At 33.7% G+C, this 24,895-nt stretch overlaps 1 protein-coding gene across 3 annotated transcripts in view; it reads right to left on the minus strand.

Annotated features, from left to right (window-relative positions):
* Window positions 1–24,039, minus strand: part of PAX7 (paired box 7) — a 129,552-nt gene extending 105,513 nt beyond the window's left edge. Inside the window, exons 1-4 of one of the 3 annotated variants that reach the window (XM_063435718.1) lie at window positions 23,569–24,039; window positions 11,920–12,155; window positions 11,638–11,764; window positions 10,671–10,805 (exon numbers count right to left, since the gene is read on the minus strand). In XM_063435718.1, the coding sequence (XP_063291788.1) occupies window positions 10,671–10,805; window positions 11,638–11,764; window positions 11,920–12,155; window positions 23,569–23,653 (583 nt within the window). In that variant the 5' untranslated portion in view covers window positions 23,654–24,039. Of the gene's footprint in view, window positions 1–10,670; window positions 10,806–11,637; window positions 11,768–11,919; window positions 12,156–23,568 lie in introns of all 3 variants that reach the window. The other 2 variants (XM_063435719.1, XM_063435717.1) reach the window with 2 other exon arrangements.
* Between the last annotated feature and the right edge of the window lie 856 nt (window positions 24,040–24,895).

Genomic DNA, 24,895 nt, shown 5'->3' on the forward strand with positions numbered 1-24,895 from the left:
CACTATATAAATATATCACATTATACTAACACTATATCAATATATCACCTTATACTAACACTATATCAATATATCACCTTATACTAACACTATATCAATATATCCCTTATACTAACACTATATCAACATATCACTTATACTAACACTATATCAATATATCACCTTATACTAACACTATATTAATATATCACCTTATACTAACACTATATCAATATATCACTTATACTAACACTATATCAATATATCACCTTATACTAACACTATATCAATATATCCCTTAGACTAACACTATATCAATATATCACCTTATACTAACACTATATCAATATATCCCTTATACTAACACTATATCAATATATCCCTTATACTAACACTATATCGATATCTCTTGTACTAACACTATATCAATATATCACTTATACTAACACTATATCAATATATCACTTATACTAACACTATATCAATATATCACTTATACTAACACTATATCAATATATCCCTTATAATAACACTATATCAATATATCACCTTATACTAACACTATATCAATATATCACTTATACTAACACTATATCAATATATCACTTATACTAACACTATATCAATATATCCCTTATACTAACAATATATCACTATATCACTTATACTAACACTATATCAATATATCACCTTATACTAACACTATATCAATATATCACTTATACTAACACTATATCAATATATCACTTATACTAACACTATATCAATATATCACTTATACTAACACTATATCAATATATCACCTTATACTAACACTATATCAATATATCCCTTATACTAACACTATATAAATATATCACTTATACTAACACTATATCAATATATCACTTATACTAACAATATATCAATATATCCCTTATACTAACAATATATCAATATATCACCTTATACTAACACTATATCAATATATCCCTTATATTAACACTATATCAATATATCCCTTATACTAACACTATATCAATATATCACTTATACTAACACTATATCAACACACACTAGGAGGTGATATATCTAATATACACACTGTAATAAATAATATACACTGATAGCACACACTAGGAGGTGATAAATCTAATATACACACTGTAATAAATAATAAACACTGATAGCAGACACTAGGCAGTGATATATCTAATATACTCACTGTAATAAATAATATACACTGATAGCACACACTAAGCAGTGATAAATCTAATATACACACTGTAATAAATAATATACACTGATAACACACACTAGGAGGTGATATATCTAATATACACACTGTAATAAATAATATACACTGAAAGCACACACTAGGAGGTGATATATCTAATATACAAACTGTAATAAATAATATACACTGATAGCACACACTAACAAGTAATACATCTAATATAGACACTGTAAAAAATAATATACACTGATAGCACACACTAGGCAGAGATATATCTAATATACACACTAATAAATAATATACACTGATAGCACACACTAGGAGGTGATAAATCTAATATACACACTGTAATAAATAATATACACTGATAGCACACACTAGGAGGTGATATATCTAATATACACACTGTAATAAATAATATACACTGATAGCACACACTAGGCAGTGATATATCTAATATACAAACTGTAATAAATAATATACACTGATAGCACACACTAACAAGTCATACATCTAATATAGACACTGTAAAAAATAATATACACTGATAGCACACACTAGGCAGAGATATATCTAATATACACACTAATAAATAATATACACTGATATCACACACTAGGAGGTGATAAATCTAATATACACACTGTAATAAATAATATACACTGATAGCTTACACTAGGAGGTGATATATCTGATATACACACTGTAATAAATAATATACACTGATAGCACACACTAAGCAGTGATAAATCTAATATACAAACTGTAAAAAATAATACACACTAATAAGCACTCACTAACCAGTGATATATCTAATATACACACTGTAATGAATAATATACACTGATAGCACACACTAGGCAGTGATATATCTAATATACACACTGTAATAAATAATATACACTGATAGCACACACTAAGCAGTGATAAATCTAATATACACACTGTAATAAATAATATATACTGATAACACACACTAGGAGGTGATATATCTGATATACACATTGTAATAAATAATATACACTGATAGCACACACTAAGCAGTGATAAATCTAATATACACACTGTAATAAATAATATTTACTGATAACACACACTAGGAGGTGATATATCTAATATACACACTGTAATAAATAATATACACTGATACACACTAGGAGGTGATATATCTAATATACACACTGTAATAAATAATATACACTGATAGCACACACTAAGCAGTGATAAATCTAATATACACACTGTAATAAATAATATATACTGATAACACACACTAGGAGGTGATATATCTGTTATACACATTGTAATAAATAATATACACTGATAGCACCCACTAGGCAGTGATATATCTAATATACACACTGTAATAAATAATATACACTGATAGCACATACTAAGCAGTGATATATCTAATATACACACTGTAATAAATAATATACACTGATAGCACACACTAGGAGGTGATAAATCCAATATACACAGTGTAATAAATAATATACACTGATAACACACACTAAGCAGTGCTAAATCTAATATGCACTGTAATAAATAATATTTACTGATAACACACACTAGGAGGTGATATATCTAATATACACACTGTAATAAATAATATACACTGATAGCACACACTAAGCAGTGATAAATCTAATATACACACTGCAATAAATAATATACACTGATAGCACACACTAAGCAGTGATAAATCTAATATGCACTGTAATAAATAATATTTACTGATAACACACACTAGGAGGTGATATATCTAATATACACACTGTAATAAATAATATACACTGATACACACTAGGCAGTGATATATCTAATATACACACTGTAATAAAAAATATACACTGATAGCACACACTAAGCAGTGATAAATCCAATATACACAGTGTAATAAATAATATACACTGAAAACACACACTAAGCAGTGATAAATCTAATATACACACTGTAATAAATAATATATACTGATAAAACACACTAGGAGATGATATAACTAATATATATACACACTGTAATAAATAATATACACTGATACACACTAGGAGGTGATATATCTAATATACACACTGTAATAAAAAATATGCACTGATAGCACACACTAAGCAGTGATAAATCCAATATACACACTGTAATAAATAATATACACTGATAACACACACTAGGAGGTGATATATCTAATAAACACACTGTAATAAATAATATACACTAATAGCACACACTAGGAGGTGATAAATCTAATATACACACTGTAATAAATAATATACACTGATAACACACACTAGGAGGTGCTATATCTAATATACACACTGTAATAAATAATATGCACTGATAGCACACACTAGGAGGTGATATATCTAATATACAAACTGTAATAAATAATATACACTGATAGCACACACTAGGAGGTGATATATCTAATAAATATACATTTAAAATAGATTCGACCAATATACACGGTTTAATATAAAACACTAGACATCAGATCCATCGATTATTTCCCCCTTTCTGGAAAAACAAACGAAAAAAATATATAATTGAAATCAGTTTTCCGCTAATTTATCGAGATCACGGACTGTCCTGCAATCCCCAGCCTCACAGGAAACATTGTTATCAAATCTCAACAATAACTAAACAATTCAGAGAAAATGCAACATTGTATCGGGGGAGACTGTCACACACTGCATGAGAGAGACTGTCACACTCTGCATTAGAGAGACTGCCTTACACTGCATGAGAGAGACTATCACACACACTGCACGAGAGAGACTGTCACACTCTGCATGAGAGAGACTGCCACACACTGCATGAGAGAAACTGTCACACACTGCATGGGCAAGACTGTCATACTCTGCATGAGAGAAACTGTCACACACTACATGAGAGAGACTGTCACACTCTGCATGAGAGAGGCTGCCACACACTACATGAGAGACTGTCACACTCTGCATGAGAGAGACTGCCACCCACTGCATGAGAGAAACTGTCACCCATTGCATGAGAGAAACTGTCACGCTCTGCATGAGAGAGACTATCACACACTGCATGAGAGAAACTGTCACACACTGCATGAGAGAGACTGCCACACACTGCATGAGAGACTGCCACACTCTGCATGAGAGAGTCTGTCACACACTGCATGAGGCTATCACACACTGCATGAGAGAAACTGTCACACACTGCATGAGAGAGACTGTCACACTCTGCATGAGAGAGACTGCCACACACTGCATGAGAGATAGTCACACTCTGCATGAGAGAGACTGCCAAACACTGCATGAGAGAAACTGTCACACACTGCATGAGAGAGACTGTCACACACTGCATGAGAGAGACTGTCACACTCTGCATGAGAGAGACTGCCACACACTGCATGAGAGATAGTCACACTCTGCATGAGAGAGACTGCCAAACACTGCATGAGAGAAACTGTCACACACTGCATGAGAGAGACTGTCACACACTGCATGAGAGAGACTGTCACACTCTGCATGAGAGAGACTACCACACACTGCATGAGAGACTGTCACACTCTGCATGAGAGAGACTGCCACACACTGCATGAGAGACTGCCACACTCTGCATGAGAGAGACTGTCACACACTGCATGAGGCTATCACACACTGCATGAGAGAGACTGTCACACACTGCATGAGAGAGACTGTCACACTCTGCATGAGAGAGACTGTCACAGACACTGCATGAGACTGTCACATACACTGCATGAGAGCGACTGTCACAAACACTACATGAGACTGTCACACACACTGCATGAGAGAGACTGTCACAGACACTGCATGAGAGAGACTATCACACACACTGCACGAGAGAGACTATCACACACACTGCATGAGAGAGAGAGAGACTGCCACACACTGCATGAGAGAGAGACTGCCACACACTGCATGAGAGAGACTATCACAGGTCCTGTGTGAGGAAGAGACCAATATAGATGCTGGACAAGTACACTGTGTAAAAGAGACTGTTACATGCCTGTTTCACCGACAGACTGCTACCTGTGCTGGGCCTGAGAGACTACACACAGCTTCTAAAACCTGGCTGTCACTCACTCTGTCCCTCTCTCTGTATGTCAGACTGTCACTCACTCTGTTTTTTTAGACTGTCCCTCTCTATATATATCAGACTGTCCCTCTCTCTGTCCCTCTCTCTGTATGTCAGACTGTCACTCACTCTGTTTTTTTAGACTGTCCCTCTCTATATATATATATCAGACTGTCCCTCTGTGTGTCAGACTGTCCCTCTCTCTGCTCCCCTCCACAGTTATGTGTTGTCCCTCCTCCCTGTGCCCCCAGACTGTCACTCAGGGATCCTGGTTGCTGCCTGGAGGCTGACAGACTCCCTCTTTGTAATTACTGGTGATAGCTCCAATCGGTTACCTGTCAGCTCTGCTTTCAAGGGACCGTTTAGAGGCAACAAAATCTGTTTAGCAAATTAATTTAGCAACGAAATCCTCAGCCTCTCACTCTTTTATAAATAATTGATCAAAGATTGAATACTAAAGTGTCCAGCAGAGTCTGCCTGCCTGTAAAGGATCTCACTGGGAGATGTGGAATGTATCACTTAACACATTCATTCATTCATACTGATACTTCATAGAATCCATTCATTCATTCATTCATTCACACTCTGTAATGATATATATTTATAGTGCAGCATTTCATTCATACTGATACTTCATAGACTCCATTCATTCATTCACACTCTGTAATGATATCTATTTATAGCACAGCATTTCATTCATACTGATACTTCATAGAATACATTCATTCATTCACACTCTGTAATGATCTGTATTTATAGTGCAGCATTTCATTCATACTGATACTTCATAGAATACATTCATTCACACTCTGTAATGATATATATTTATAGTGCAGCATTTCATTCATACTGATACTTCATAGACACCATTCATTCATTCACACTCTGTAATGATATCTATTTATAGCACAGCATTTCATTCATACTGATACTTCATAGAATACATTCATTCATTCTCTGTAATGATATATATTTATAGCGCAGCATTTCATTCACACTGATACTTCATAGAATCCATTCATTCATTCATTCACACTCTTTAATGATATATATATTTATAGTGCAGCATTTCATTCATACTGATACTTCATAGAATACATTCATTCATTCACACTCTTTAATGATATATATTTATAGCGCAGCATTTCATTCACACTGATACTTCATAGAATCCATTCATTCACACTCTGTAAGGATATATATTTATAGTGCAGCATTTCATTCACACTGATACTTCATAGAATACATTCAATCACACTCTGTAATGATCTATATTTATAGTGCAGCATTTCATTCATACTGATACTTCATAGACACCATTCATTCATTCACACTCTGTAATGATATCTATTTATAGCACAGCATTTCATTCATACTGATACTTCATAGAATACATTCATTCATTCACACTCTGTAATGATCTGTATTGATAGTGCAGCATTTCATTCATACTGATACTTCATAGAATACATTCATTCACACTCTGTAATGATATATATTTATAGTGCAGCATTTCATTCATACTGATACTTCATAGACACCATTCATTCATTCACACTCTGTAATGATATCTATTTATAGCACAGCATTTCATTCATACTGATACTTCATAGAATACATTCATTCATTCTCTGTAATGATATATATTTATAGCGCAGCATTTCATTCACACTGATACTTCATAGAATCCATTCATTCATTCATTCACACTCTTTAATGATATATATATTTATAGTGCAGCATTTCATTCATACTGATACTTCATAGACACCATTCATTCATTCACACTCTGTAATGATATCTATTTATAGCACAGCATTTCATTCACACTGATACTTCATAGAAGCCATTCATTCACACTCTGTAAGGATATATATTTATAGTGCAGCATTTCATTCACACTGATACTTCATAGAATACATTCAATCACACTCTGTAATGATATATATTTAAGGTGCAGCATTTAATTCACACCAATACTTCATAGAAATAATTTATTCATTCCTTCATTTTACTGTGTAATAATATATATGTGTGTGTGTGTGTGTGTGTGTGTGTGTCAAGAATTCAATCACACTGATACTTCATAGACTCAATTAAGTAATTCATTTATGTACATTGTGTAATAATATGATATATAGTACAGGAATTCATACTCACTATAATAACTTGTAGTACAGCAACTAATACACACTATAATAACATTTAGTACAATATTTAATTCACACTATATAACAATATTAAGTAAAGGAATTAATTTACACTGTATAATAATATTTAGTACAATAGTTCATTCACACTGCATAACAACATTTAGTACAGGAATTCCTTCACCCTGTGTAATAATATTTACTACAATATTTCATTTACACTGTATAATAACATTTACTATAATATTTCATTCACACCAACATTTAGTAAAGGAATTCATTCACACTGTATAATAACATTTAGTACACTATTTCATTCACACTGTATAGTAATATTTAGTGCAGTAATTAATTAACACTATAATAATATGAAGTACAGAAATGTATTTATACTGTATAATATTATTTAGAGAACAGGAATGAATTCACACTGATACTTCATATTATTCATTCATTCATTCATTTACACTATATGATTATATATGTAATAGATGGATTGGTTTGCCCTGTATAATGATATTAAATGTAGTACAATAATTCATTCATACTGTATATTGATATACATATAGTACAGGAATTCATCAATCGTATAATACCATAATTCATTTACACTATACCATGATATTATATGTAGTATATGAATTCACAAAATATAATAATATTGTATTTATAGTATTTCAATTTATTCACCCTATATAATGATAATTTATACAGTACAACAATTTATTCACACTGTGTAATAATATTATATAGATATTATATATAGAGAAAAACCTTACCATAAATCACCACAAGCTATGTCAAGATGAGTCCTACACCTATTGATCTCCAGAACAATCTCCAGCTGACACCCTCACTCATCAGTACCTTTTTGAACTGTACCACAGAGCAAATCCAACTAAACCCTCCATCCCAGAGCAAATCCAACTAAAACCTCCATCCCAGAGCAAATCCAACTAAACCCTCCATCCCAGAGCCAATCCAACTAAACCCTCCATCCCAGAGCCAATCCAACTAAACCCTCCATCCCAGAGCAATTCCAACTGAAACCATCTACCTCAAAGTCAATCCAACTAAAACCCCCACTTCATAGCCAATTAAACTGAAACTCTCCACCCCAGAGCTAATCCAACTGAAACCCCACACTTCATAGTCAATTAAATGGAAACTCTCCACTCCCGAGCCAATCAAACTGAAACTCTCCACCAATACAATGTAAACCACCCCATGAGCTATCCATGTGAGACCCTCAACTCCTGAGTTATCCATGTGAGACCCTCACGACCTGAACTATTCATGTGAGACCCTCACCTCCTGACCTATCCATGTGAGACCCTCACCTCTTGAGCTATCCATATATACAGTACAGCAATGTATACTAACCCATAATAATGATATTACATATAGTGCAGCAATTTATTCCAACATGCTACCACTATCAACCAACATTCATCAATATCAACCACTATCAACCAACATCCATTAATATCAACAAATGACTACCACTATCAACCAACATCCATCAACATCAATTACTGTCAACCAACATCCATCAATACCAACCACTCTCAACCAACATCCATTAATATCAACAGATGTCAGTTACTATCAACCAATATCCATCAATGTTAACCACTCTGAACCAACATCCATCAATTTCAATCAATGTCTCCCACTATCAATCAACATCCATCAATATCAACCGATGTCAACCACTATCAATCAACATCCATTAATATCAACCAACATCCATCAATATCAACCACTCTCAACCAACATCTATTAATATCAACCAATGACTACCACTATCAACCAACATCCATCAATATCAACCAATGTATACTACTATCAACCAACATCCGTTAATATCAAACAATGACTACCACTATCAACCAACATCCATTAATATCAACCAATGTCAACCACTCCCAACAAACATCCAATAATATCAACCACTCTCAACCAACATCCTTTAATATCAACCAATGACTATCACTATCAACCAACATCCATTGGTATCACCCAATGTCTACCACTATCAACCAACATTCATCAATGTCAACCAATGACTACCACCACCAACCAACATCCATCAACATCAATTACTGTCAACCAACATCCATCAATACCAACCACTATCAACCAACATCCATTAATATCAACCAATATAAACCACTCTCAACCAACATCCATCAATATCAAAAGATGTCAATTACTATCAACCAACATCCATCAATGTCAATCACTCTGAACCAACATCCATCAATTTCAATCAATGTCTTCCACTATCAATAAACATCCATCAATATCAACTGATGTCAACCACTATCAACCAGCATCCATTAATATCAACCAATGACTACAGCTATCAACCAACATCCATCAATATAAACCAATGACTACCACTATGAACCAACAGCCAGCAATATCAACTACTTTCAACCAACATCCATCAATATCAACCAATGTCTACCACTATCAACCAACATCCATTAATATCAACCAATGACTACCTCTATCAACTAACATCCATCAATATCAACCAATGTCAACCACTCTCAACCAACATCCACCAATATCAACCACTTTCAACCAACATCCACCAATACCAACCTCTTTTAACCAACATCCATCAATATTAACCAATGACTACCACTATCAACCAGCATCCATCAATATCAACTACTCTCAACCAACATCCATCAATATCATGAACTATTAACCAACATCCATTAATATCAACCAATGACTACCACTATCAATTAACATCCATCAATGTCAACCACTATCAACCAATATCTATCACTGTCATTTAACACTATCAACCAACATCCATACTATCCAATGTCTATTAACAGAGGTCAACATATATAAATATTATCCATCAATATCAGGTAACATCAATTAATAGAAATCAACATCAACCAGCACCAACTAAAATCTGCCAAAATCAATATAATCTGTCAACACCAGTCATCCATGTACATCTGTTAGTATCCAACAATAGCATCAATCAAATTTTTCAACATCTTCCAACATCCACTAATATTTACTAACACTCCAATATGGCATCTTACTTAACCCTGCACCTTAATAATACCTGCCTGTTCATTGCCCTTCCTGCATAGATATGGCCTTTTTTTCTACCAGATCCACATAGAACTCCATACTGACCTGCAGTGCTCCACAGCACGTACAGTACAACAGAAGATCACAATATCAGTGACCCAGTAGTATTGCCTAACTCTGTGTCCTACCTTTGTCACCCAGGATGCCATCAATGCTGTGCTTGGTCTTCTTTTCACCATCATCCTCTTTTTTGTCACAATCATCAGCTTCCTCTTTCTTCCCGAACTTGATTCGCAGGACACGGCTAATCGAACTCACTAAACCTCGGAAATGGAAAGAGAAGGGAGGGATATAAATTAAACTGAAAGAGATAAACCTTACCATAAATCACCACAAGCTATGTCAAGATGAGTCCTCCGCCTATTGATCTCCAGAACAACCTCCAGCTGAGACCCTCACTCATTAGTACCTTTTTGAACTGTACCACATAGCCAATCCAACTAAACCCTCCATCCCAGAGCCAATCCAACTAAACCCTCCATCCCAGAGCCAATCCAACTAAACCCTCCATCCCAGAGCAATTCCAACTGAAACCCTCTACCTCATAATCAATCCAAATAAATCCTCCATCCCAGAGCCAATCCAACTGAAACCCTCTACTTCAACATGAATTCAACTGAACCCCCCCCCCCAGTTCATAGCTAATTAAACTGAAACTCTACACCCCAGAGCCAATCCAACTGAAACCCTCACCTCACAGTCAATAAACTGAAATTCTCCACTCCAGAGCCAATCAAACTGAAACTCTCCACCCCAGAGTCAATACAACGTAAACCATCCACCCCATGTGAGTTATCCATGTGAGACCCTCACCTCTTGAGCTATCCATGTGAAATCTTCTCCTCCTGAGCTATCCATGTGAGACATTCACCTCCAGAGTTATCTATGTAGATGTTTCTCATTTGAGGGGCTTAGTATCACATAACCAGACTCAGAGTGCAGAAAGGAAAGAGAACCCTAATAGCTGTGCTGGTGTTCAATCAATGCTAATTTATTTTGATCCAGTTTCTGCTGCCCCCATCCCATTTTATACAGTCCCCCATTGAATCCTCTACCAGCAGTCCTCACTGTCCCCATTGCCAGCTGTGTGCTCACCTGAGGGCACAGAGCTCCGGTCACAGTGGCCATCCTTCAGCAACCGGTCCCGGATCTCCCAGCTGAACATCCCCGGGTTCTCCCTCTTGTATTCTTCTATCTTCTTCTCCACGTCGGGAGTGGCTACCTGCTTTAATAGCCAGTACAGGGGGCATGTTAATAGGGCACACAGGCAGACACACAGACTGACAGACACATAGATAGACTGACACTGTTACTATACACAGAGATCATGATGTCCCTATACACAGAGTGCATGATGTTGTTATACACAGTACTCACCCTGGGTTTGCTGCCCCCTATGGCCCCTGGGCGGATGGAGCCTGTCTCCTGGTACCTGCAGAGGATTTTGGAAACACACCCATGGGACACTCTGAGCTGCCTGGAGATCACACAGGGCCGGATACCGTGATGAGCCATCTCTACTATCTTATGGCGGATGTGGTTGGGCAGGGGTCTGCCATTAATAAAGACCCCACCAAGCTGGTTAACCCTTCCCTGGCCAAGGGGGGTGGACACTGGGTATACAAACAGAGAGAAACATTAGTCGTATATCTAATTAATTATTTTTTATTACAATAAAAACATATTGATAAACCCAGACACTAACCCATATTGATAAACCCAGACATTAAACCCATATTGATAAACTCAGACATTAAACCCATATTGATAAACCCAGTCAGTAACCCCATATTGATAAACCCAGTCAGTAACAGATATTGATAAACGCAGATTTTAAACCCATATTGAGAGACCCATTCAGTAACAGATATTGATAAACCCAGTCAGTAAACCCATATTGATAAACCCAGTAAGTAACAGATATTGATAAACCCAGATTTTAAACCCATATTGAGAGACCCATTCAGTAACAGATATTGATAAACCCAGTCAGTAAACCCATATTGATATCCCAGTCAGTAACAGATATTGATAAACCCAGTCAGTAAACCCATATTGATATCCCAGTCAGTAACAGATATTGATAAACCCAGTCAGTAAACCCATATTGATATCCCAGTCAGTAACAGATATTGATAAACCCAGTCAGTAAACCCATATTGATATCCCAGTCAGTAACAGATATTGATAAACCCAGTCAGTAAACCCATATTGATATCCCAGTCAGTAACAGATATTGATAAACCCAGTCAGTAAACCCATATTGATATCCCAGTCAGTAACAGATATTGATAAACCCAGTCAGTAAACCCATATTGATATCCCAGTCAGTAACAGATATTGATAAACCCAGTCAGTAAACCCATATTGATATCCCAGTCAGTAACAGATATTGATAAACCCAGCCAGTAAACCCATATTGAAATCCCAGTCAGTAACAGATATTGATAAACCCAGTCAGTAAACCCATATTGATATCCCAGTCAGTAACAGATATTGATAAACCCAGTCAGTAAACCCATATTGAAATCCCAGTCAGTAACAGATATTGATAAACCCAGTCAGTAAACCCATATTGAAATCCCAGTCAGTAACAGATATTGATAAACCCAGTCAGTAAACCCATATTGATATCCCAGTCAGTAACAGATATTGATAAACCCAGTCAGTAAACCCATATTGAAATCCCAGTCAGTAACAGATATTGATAAACCCAGTCAGTAAACCCATATTGATATCCCAGTCAGTAACAGATATTGATAAACCCAGTCAGTAAACCCATATTGATATCCCAGTCAGTAACAGATATTGATAAACCCAGTCAGTAAACCCATATTGAAATCCCAGTCAGTAACAGATATTGATAAACCCAGTCAGTAAACCCATATTGAAATCCCAGTCAGTAACAGATATTGATAAACCCAGTCAGTAAACCCATATTGATATCCCAGTCAGTAACAGATATTGATAAACCCAGTCAGTAAACCCATATTGATATCCCAGTCAGTAACAGATATTGATAAACCCAGTCAGTAAACCCATATTGATATCCCAGTCAGTAACAGATATTGATAAACCCAGTCAGTAAACCCATATTGAAATCCCAGTCAGTAACAGATATTGATAAACCCAGTCAGTAAACCCATATTGATATCCCAGTCAGTAACAGATATTGATAAACCCAGTCAGTAAACCCATATTGATATCCCAGTCAGTAGCAGATATTGATAAACCCAGTCAGTAAACCCATATTGATATCCCAGTCAGTAGCCCAACAATGATAGAACCAGACAGAGGGTGAATCTAATAAACTGTAACTTGATCTGAGAACACAAACCAGGGGTATAAAATAAAACTGTAAATGGAGATCCCATGAACACCGGTCTGGTAAAGTATCACTGTCTATATAACCCATAGAAACACACTATGTGATGTCCATAACATGTTTATAGAAATATACAATATGATACCCATAACATGCTCATAGAAATATACTATGTGATACCCATAGCATGCTCATAGAAATATACTATGTGATGTCCATAACATGTTTATAGAAATATACTATGTGATGTCCATGACATGTTTATAGAAATATACAATATGATACCCATAACATGCTCATAGAAATATACTATGTGATGTCCATAACATGCTCATAGAAATATACTATGTGATGTCCATAACATGTTTATAGAAATATACTATGTGATATCCATAACATGTTTATAGAAATATACTATGTGATGCCCATAACATGTTTATAGAAATATACTATGTGATACCCATAACATGCTCATAGAAATATACTATGTGATACCCATAACATGCTCATAGAAATATACTATGTGATGCCCATAACATGTTTATAGAAATATACTATGTGATGTCCATAACATGTTTATAGAAATATACTATGTGATGTCCATAACATGCTCATAGAAATATACTATGTGATGCCCATAACATGTTTATAGAAATATACTATGTGATGCCCATAACATGTTTATAGAAATATACTATGTGATACCCATAACATGTTTATAGAAATATACTATGTGATGCCCATAACATGCTCATAGAAATATACTATGTGATGCCCATAACATGTTTATAGAAATATACTATGTGATGTCCATAACATGTTTATAGAAATATACTATGTGATGTCCATAACATGTTTATAGAAATATACTATGTGATACCCATAACATGCTCATAGAAATATACTATGTGATGCCCATAACATGTTTATAGAAATATACTATGTGATGCCCATAACATGTTTATAGAAATATACTATGTGATACCCATAACATGTTTATAGAAATATACTATGTGATGCCCATAACATGCTCATAGAAATATACTATGTGATACCCATAACATGCTCATAGAAATATACTATGTGATGCCCATAACATGTTTATAGAAATATACTATGTGATGTCCATAACATGCTCATAGAAATATACTATGTGATGCCCATAACATGTTTATAGAAATATACTATGTGATGCCCATAACATGTTTATAGAAATATACAATATGATACCCATAACATGCTCATAGAAATATACTATGTGATACCCATAACATGTTTATAGAAATATACTATGTGATGTCCATGACATGTTTATAGAAATATACTATGTGATACCCATAACATGTTTATAGAAATATACTATGTGATACCCATAACATGCTCATAGAAATATACTATGTGATGCCCATAACATGTTTATAGAAATATACTATGTGATGCCCATAACATGTTTATAGAAATATACAATATGATACCCATAACATGCTCATAGAAATATACTATGTGATACCCATAACATGTTTATAGAAATATACTATGTGATGTCCATGACATGTTTATAGAAATATACTATGTGATATCCATAACATGTTTATAGAAATATACTATGTGATGTCCATAACATGTTTATAGAAATATACTATGTGATACCCATAACATGCTCATAGAAATATACTATGTGATGCCCATAACATGTTTATAGAAATATACTATGTGATGTCCATAACATGCTCATAGAAATATACTATGTGATGCCCATAACATGTTTATAGAAATATACTATGTGATGCCCATAACATGTTTATAGAAACATACAATATGATACCCATAACATGCTCATAGAAATATACTATGTGATGTCCATAACATGCTCATAGAAATATACTATGTGATGTCCATAACATGTTTATAGAAATATACTATGTGATGTCCATAGCATGTTTATAGAAATATACTATGTGATATCCATAACATGTTTATAGAAATATACTATGTGATATCCATAGCATGTTTATAGAAATATACTATGTGATGCCCATAACATGTTTATAGAAATATACTATGTGATGCCCATAACATGTTTATAGAAATATACAATATGATACCCATAACATGCTCATAGAAATATACTATGTGATGTCCATAACATGCTCATAGAAATATACTATGTGATGTCCATAACATGGTTATAGAAATATACTATGTGATGTCCATAGCATGTTTATAGAAATATACTATGTGATGTCCATAACATGTTTATAGAAATATACTATGTGATGTCCATAACATGCTCATAGAAATATACTATGTGATACCCATAGCATGCTCATAGAAATATACTATGTGATGTCCATAGCATGTTTATAGAAATATACAATATGATACCCATAACATGCTCATAGAAATATACTATGTGATACCCATAGCATGCTCATAGAAATATACTATGTGATATCCATAACATCTTTATAGAAATATACTATGTGATGTCCATAACATGCTCATAGAAATATACTATGTGATGTCCATAACATCTTTATAGAAATATACTATGTGATGTCCATAACATGTTTATAGAAATATACAATATGATACCCATAACATGCTCATAGAAATATACTATGTGATGTCCATAGCATGTTTATAGAAATATACTATGTGATATCCATAACATGTTTATAGAAATATACTATGTGATATCCATAGCATGTTTATAGAAATATACTATGTGATGCCCATAACATGTTTATAGAAATATACTATGTGATGCCCATAACATGTTTATAGAAATATACAATATGATACCCATAACATGCTCATAGAAATATACTATGTGATGTCCATAACATGCTCATAGAAATATACTATGTGATGTCCATAACATGGTTATAGAAATATACTATGTGATGTCCATAGCATGTTTATAGAAATATACTATGTGATGTCCATAACATGTTTATAGAAATATACTATGTGATGTCCATAACATGTTTATAGAAATATACTATGTGATATCCATAACATGTTTATAGAAATATACTATGTGATGTCCATAACATGTTTATAGAAATATACTATGTGATGTCCATAACATGTTTATAGAAATATACTATGTGATGTCCATAACATGTTTATAGAAATATACTATGTGATACCCATAGCATGCTCATAGAAATATACTATGTGATGTCCATAGCATGTTTATAGAAATATACAATATGATACCCATAACATGCTCATAGAAATATACTATGTGATACCCATAGCATGCTCATAGAAATATACTATGTGATATCCATAACATCTTTATAGAAATATACTATGTGATGTCCATAACATGCTCATAGAAATATACTATGTGATGTCCATAACATCTTTATAGAAATATACTATGTGATGTCCATAACATGTTTATAGAAATATACAATATGATACCCATAACATGCTCATAGAAATATACTATGTGATGTCCATAACATGCTCATAGAAATATACTATGTGATGTCCATAACATCTTTATAGAAATATACTATGTGATGTCCATAACATGTTTATAGAAATATACTATGTGATGCCCATAACATGTTTATAGAAATATACTATGTGATATCCATAACATGTTTATAGAAATATACTATGTGATACCCATAACATGCTCATAGAAATATACTATGTGATGTCCATAACATGTTTATAGAAATATACTATGTGATGTCCATAACATCTTTATAGAAATATACTATGTGATGTCCATAACATGTTTATAGAAATATACTATGTGATACCCATAACATGTTTATAGAAATATACTATGTGATACCCATAACATGCTCATAGAAATATACTATGTGATGCCCATAACATGTTTATAGAAATATACTATGTGATACCCATAACATGTTTATAGAAATATACTATGTGATATCCATAGCATGTTTATAGAAATATACTATGTGATGCCCATAACATGTTTATAGAAATATACTATGTGATGTCCATAACATGTTTATAGAAATATACTATGTGATACCCATAACATGCTCATAGAAATATACTATGTGATGTCCATAACATGTTTATAGAAATATACTATGTGATGTCCATAACATGTTTATAGAAATATACTATGTGATGTCCATAACATGTTTATAGAAATATACTATGTGATGTCCATAACATGTTTATAGAAATATACTATGTGATGTCCATAACATGTTTATAGAAATATACTATGTGATGTCCATAACATGCTCATAGAAATATACTATGTGATACCCATAACATGCTCATAGAAATATACTATGTGATGTCCATAACATGTTTATAGAAATATACTATGTGATACCCATAACATGTTTATAGAAATATACTATGTGATGTCCATAGCATGCTCATAGAAATATACTATGTGATGCCCATAACATGTTTATAGAAATATACTATGTGATGTCCATAACATGTTTATAGAAATATACTATGTGATGTCCATAACATGTTTATAGAAATATACTATGTGATGTCCATAGCATGTTTATAGAAATATACTATGTGATGCCCATAACATGTTTATAGAAATATACTATGTGATGTCCATAACATGTTTATAGAAATATACTATGTGATGTCCATAACATGTTTATAGAAATATACTATGTGATGCCCATAACATGCTCATAGAAATATACTATGTGATACCCATAACATGTTTATAGAAATATACTATGTGATGTCCATAACATGGTTATAGAAATATACTATGTGATACCCATAGCATGCTCATAGAAATATACTATGTGATGTCCATAACATGCTCATAGAAATATACTATGTGATGTCCATAACATGGTTATAGAAATATACTATGTGATGTCCATAGCATGTTTATAGAAATATACTATGTGATGTCCATAACATGTTTATAGAAATATACTATGTGATGTCCATAACATGTTTATAGAAATATACTATGTGATGTCCATAACATGTTTATAGAAATATACTATGTGATACCCATAGCATGCTCATAGAAATATACTATGTGATGTCCATAGCATGTTTATAGAAATATACAATATGATACCCATAACATGCTCATAGAAATATACTATGTGATACCCATAGCATGCTCATAGAAATATACTATGTGATATCCATAACATCTTTATAGAAATATACTATGTGATGTCCATAACATGCTCATAGAAATATACTATGTGATGTCCATAACATCTTTATAGAAATATACTATGTGATGTCCATAACATGTTTATAGAAATATACAATATGATACCCATAACATGCTCATAGAAATATACTATGTGATGTCCATAACATGCTCATAGAAATATACTATGTGATGTCCATAACATCTTTATAGAAATATACTATGTGATGTCCATAACATGTTTATAGAAATATACTATGTGATGCCCATAACATGTTTATAGAAATATACTATGTGATATCCATAACATGTTTATAGAAATATACTATGTGATACCCATAACATGCTCATAGAAATATACTATGTGATGTCCATAACATGTTTATAGAAATATACTATGTGATGTCCATAACATCTTTATAGAAATATACTATGTGATGTCCATAACATGTTTATAGAAATATACTATGTGATACCCATAACATGTTTATAGAAATATACTATGTGATACCCATAACATGCTCATAGAAATATACTATGTGATGCCCATAACATGTTTATAGAAATATACTATGTGATACCCATAACATGTTTATAGAAATATACTATTTGATATCCATAGCATGTTTATAGAAATATACTATGTGATGCCCATAACATGTTTATAGAAATATACTATGTGATGTCCATAACATGTTTATAGAAATATACTATGTGATGCCCATAACATGCTCATAGAAATATACTATGTGATACCCATAACATGTTTATAGAAATATACTATGTGATGTCCATAACATGGTTATAGAAATATACTATGTGATACCCATAGCATGCTCATAGAAATATACTATGTGATGCCCATAACATGCTCATAGAAATATACTATGTGATGTCCATAACATGTTTATAGAAATATACTATGTGATACCCATAGCATGCTCATAGAAATATACTATGTGATGTCCATAACATGCTCATAGAAATATACTATGTGATACCCATAACATGTTTATAGAAATATACTATGTGATGCCCATAACATGTTTATAGAAATATACTATGTGATGTCCATAACATGTTTATAGAAATATACTATGTGATACCCATAACATGTTTATAGAAATATACTATGTGATGCCCATAACATGTTTATAGAAATATACTATGTGATATCCATAGCATGCTCATAGAAATATACTATGTGATGCCCATAACATGTTTATAGAAATATACTATGTGATACCCATAGCATGCTCATAGAAATATACTATGTGATGTCCATAACATGCTCATAGAAATATACTATGTGATACCCATAGCATGTTTATAGAAATATACTATGTGATGCCCATAACATGTTTATAGAAATATACTATGTGATGTCCATAACATGTTTATAGAAATATACTATGTGATACCCATAACATGTTTATAGAAATATACTATGTGATGTCCATAACATGTTTATAGAAATATACTATGTGATATCCATAGCATGTTTATAGAAATATACTATGTGATGTCCATAACATGTTTATAGAAATATACTATGTGATACCCATAACATGCTCATAGAAATATACTATGTGATGCCCATAACATGTTTATAGAAATATACTATGTGATACCCATAACATGCTCATAGAAATATACTATGTGATACCCATAACATGCTCATAGAAATATACTATGTGATGTCCATAACATGCTCATAGAAATATACTATGTGATGCCCATAACATGTTTATAGAAATATACTATGTGATACCCATAACATGTTTATAGAAATATACTATGTGATGTCCATAACATGTTTATAGAAATATACTATGTGATGTCCATAACATGTTTATAGAAATATACTATGTGATACCCATAACATGTTTATAGATATGAATAATGAATATTGTCCATAAAATGGTCAGAAACATAGTAAACGATAAATCTATTAAACTGACCTTCTGAAACACATCATAGGAATTTAATAAATTAACTTTTTTTTTAGAAAACTCATAGAAATATACTAAATGTATTTGAGGATGAAAGCACACACCCATATGTTAAATTTAATTTGAAAGAAAATCATGGAAATACATTAAATTAAGTTTAAAACATTTATAGAAATAAAAAAAACGAAATTAACTTTCTATAAAGCACAGAAATTTAAACACAAACACCCACATTTTATTCCACAAGCCCAGCGATGTAGTGTGTTAATGTAAAAAGATAGTTTGTCAAATGTTGGCTAAATATCTCACTAGGGAGATAAATCCCACTTGGAGGGAAGTTTCAGATCTCATTTCCAAACTTGGGGACTTTGCTTTAAATATTCCAAGGTTCGAGGTTTTATAAACTGGCCTAAGAGCGCATTAAAAGTAAAACATATTAAATCTGATAAACACACAATATGTGCTCTATTAAAATACATTTACTCTTTATAAACTTAATTGGGAATTAATGAGAAAATGTATATCTTTAGAGCTGCACAGCAAACGGGCAGTAAAATGATCTAAATTTAATGAGTAGAATTAATTAATTCCCTTATTCCCCAGATCCCCTTTACTGAACTTTCTGATGTGTATTTTTATTAGAAGCGAGTGATTACAGAACAATTAGTCTGTGTATTGGTTGTTTATAAACATTGCAATCTACTTGTCAAAATATGATAACAAATAATGTAAACACCATAACTTATTGTGAAACGCACAATATGAACACAGAGTATCATGTTTAACGTCATTCTATCTGGCTATACTATTTTTTACTTTGTTTAAATTTGTTTTGGTCGTAAACAATAATATTTCTATTGATATTTTACGGACTTTAATTTTTTTTTCTCTCTCTTTCATAATACTAATTATTAGTTATTATAACAATCATGGTTTATTATATATATATTAAAATCCAGGTGTGCGTTGTTATTATTATTATAATTATTTATATTTGTTTAAACTACCTTTTGCTTTGAGAATATCTGACTATGACTTTCCCCTTGTCCTTCAGAGCCACATAGAATAATCTAGAGAAAATGTAAGTGTCTCGTGCGTGTCCCCTTTTTATTATAATAATATATATTTATATAGATATGCACATGCAGGCCAGCTATCTGATATGAGTGTGTTAATAAATGCTCAGTAACTAATGCAATGTCTATACAATTTTCTGCTTGTGCAAGTGGGGAGGGGATTGGCTTCCCTAATCCGAGAGAGATATTTGCAATTTGTTTAATATCGTGTAATATAGATCTAGCAGATTAGTACAATTTAACAGCCTTAGAAAGTGGATGATTTGCTTGAACATTCTGAGAGAATTGGAAGGCTGGGAGCTGAAAGGGCAGCTTTACCTCTGCTGCAAAAAAAAAAGCGAATATTTGGGGATTTAATGACATCTCATGCTCTGCTAATTCAAAGTCACTTGGCTGCATGGAGCCTGGAATTATCATTATAGAAGAGGGTTCTCTTTCACCCCTTGTACTTTCAAGATGCACCAAGGAGAGGTGTTCAGAGACTCGTTAATATTCGTTGTCATGTTGTGCAAATATCATTGTAATCCCTTGATCCCACACTTTGCTGTGTGTTTTACTTTCATTTGCTACAGGAAAGTACTTGAGGAAAGCTCCCCAGCTTGTGGATTTTGCTGTTTTCGTGGCTTTTCACAGTTTCATTTCCTGCACTTGATCACGAATTGTATAAATCTGGATTTTAATAAATGCATGGGGCTCTCAGGCCATTATGTAGGCGACGAGACCCCCCCAAAACAAGGGCTTCACAGGGATAAGGCGAAAGGCAGACTCACTGCTGGCACCCACTCTTAGGAATTATTATTGGGAAATGACAGATGCACAGTCCCTCAATTAGTCCCTCAATTGTTCTCAGAGAAACTTAACTGCTTTGAAGATTTTGTTTGGGGGTGAGGGGAGAATATTCCGAAACAAGTTGGCTCGGGTGGTGGGTTTTTATCTATTTTATTTTATAATAAATTCTCTCTCTGAGCTGGCTGGAAACTCGCTGGGTGGAAGGGAGAGCTGTAACTACTTTGTGACATGGACAGAAGAAGAATTTGTGGTCACTTATCACCACGCACAGATTCTTCCCATCGAATTCCCAAGTCCCTCTATTTTCCCAGAGTTGTAAAATAATTAGTTTAAGTGAAATATGAACACCCGGGGGTGACAGCTGCCTTGTTAAAAAAAAAAAAAAAAAAATCCCATAAAACAAAAAATACAACATAAAGCGAAACCCACGAGAATCTCCGACAAGTTTTGGGACTGAGAATCGAACGTCGCTGACAACTTTATGCATAAAAACTGTAAACAAATATTAATAATAAAACAATATTACAAAAACAAACACGCACATAAAGGAAAATAAAACTATAATAAATATACAAAGTAAATAAAGAATGCACAGTAATTACACAAGAAAATAAAGAGGTACAATCTGCAATTATTTTAACCCTTGGAGGGTCACACAGCCAGTCTGAGGTTTTGCATAATTTGGGGGATCTAGGGTAAGGTTTGGGGGTGTTGACCTACCTTCCAAGGGGAATCCGGTACGTGGGTAATTCTGACCAGGTCCTGGGCGCATCATTCTGGGTACAGAGCCTGGCAAACCAGCCATCCGCAGCTGGGCACAGGAGGAGAACACTGTGGGCGCTGGTGGGCTGAGCGAGATACCAAGGAGGAAAGCTGGGCTCTTCTAACCAGTTGCTGGGCTGGGGGTCTCTGCTTGCCAGTCCACGAGATGAATGCAGGCAGAAAAAAAATCACTGAAACCAACACAATCTGCAAAAACAGTCTATTGACACAAAAACTCTTGTGGGACTTGTCTCTGCAGTGGCAGGAATACAGGGTGAGCAGGCAGAGTGAGGACCAGGGGGTACACTTAGTGTGCAGGGGGCTGTGTACCTTGCTAGGGATCTTGATGGCTGATTTTTAGGGCTAATAATGTCAACTGGGAGGTTTGTAAGTTGCAAAAGTGTCCAACTTTAGTTCCCTGGGTAGGTAGGCAGGGCAGTCTCTGAGCAGTGATAGGCTATCTCATCTGCTTCTTTTTATTCATAGACAGGGAAGGGGCTCTGTGATAGGCTGCTGGGCCAATAGAAAGAAGGTATTCACAAGGCACAGGCTGGGGTATTGCTCCTTCCCTGCTCTATAGAGAGAAAATGGGGGAAAAAAAGATAAATTTATTACTCAGTAGAAAGCATTCTGGAGAGAGAGAAAAGAATGACACAAAGATTGAAAGAATGTCTGGAGAGACTGGCAGGCTATACAATGTTACTGTTACCTGATTCATTGTTTCAAAGCAATGTTACTGCTCAGTGTTTGGCTGCAGACAATCTTTGAAAAGTCCATTTCATTTTTTCATCAGTTAATGGAAAAAAAAAAAGCTTTTTGGACTTTAATTCAGCTTTTTATTTATATTCCTGAATGTATAAATTATTCTTATTTTTTTCATTATTGATGTAACGCCCGGGAAGAGAGCAGGAAAGTAATGTAAAACTGGTTTTCTCCATAAATATATATATATTTCCTGATTAATTGATTGATTTATTTTTTCCTGGAAGACAGATAATTAACCCCTTTCGGTGCCACAAGAATCAAAGAACCAGCTCTTGGCAGGTAAAGGGTGTGATAAAAGGGTCAAGTTTAATGGGGGATTATTCACTAAATAGTGGATTTTGGGGAATTTAAAAAAAATAGCTGATTTGGTTAAATTCTAGTCACAGTCTGGCTATACTCAGACTCAATTTTATAAGTCGGTTTTTTAAACCGCTACAATTTCCCAGTTTAGTAAATAACTGTGTTTTTTTTTCACCTATATAAATCCCAGCTAGTATTGCTTTATTTTGCAGGATTGTGC

This window comes from Pelobates fuscus, chromosome 11 (assembly GCF_036172605.1).
Source record: "Pelobates fuscus isolate aPelFus1 chromosome 11, aPelFus1.pri, whole genome shotgun sequence".
In the NCBI taxonomy this organism is placed as follows: Eukaryota; Metazoa; Chordata; class Amphibia; order Anura; family Pelobatidae; genus Pelobates; species Pelobates fuscus.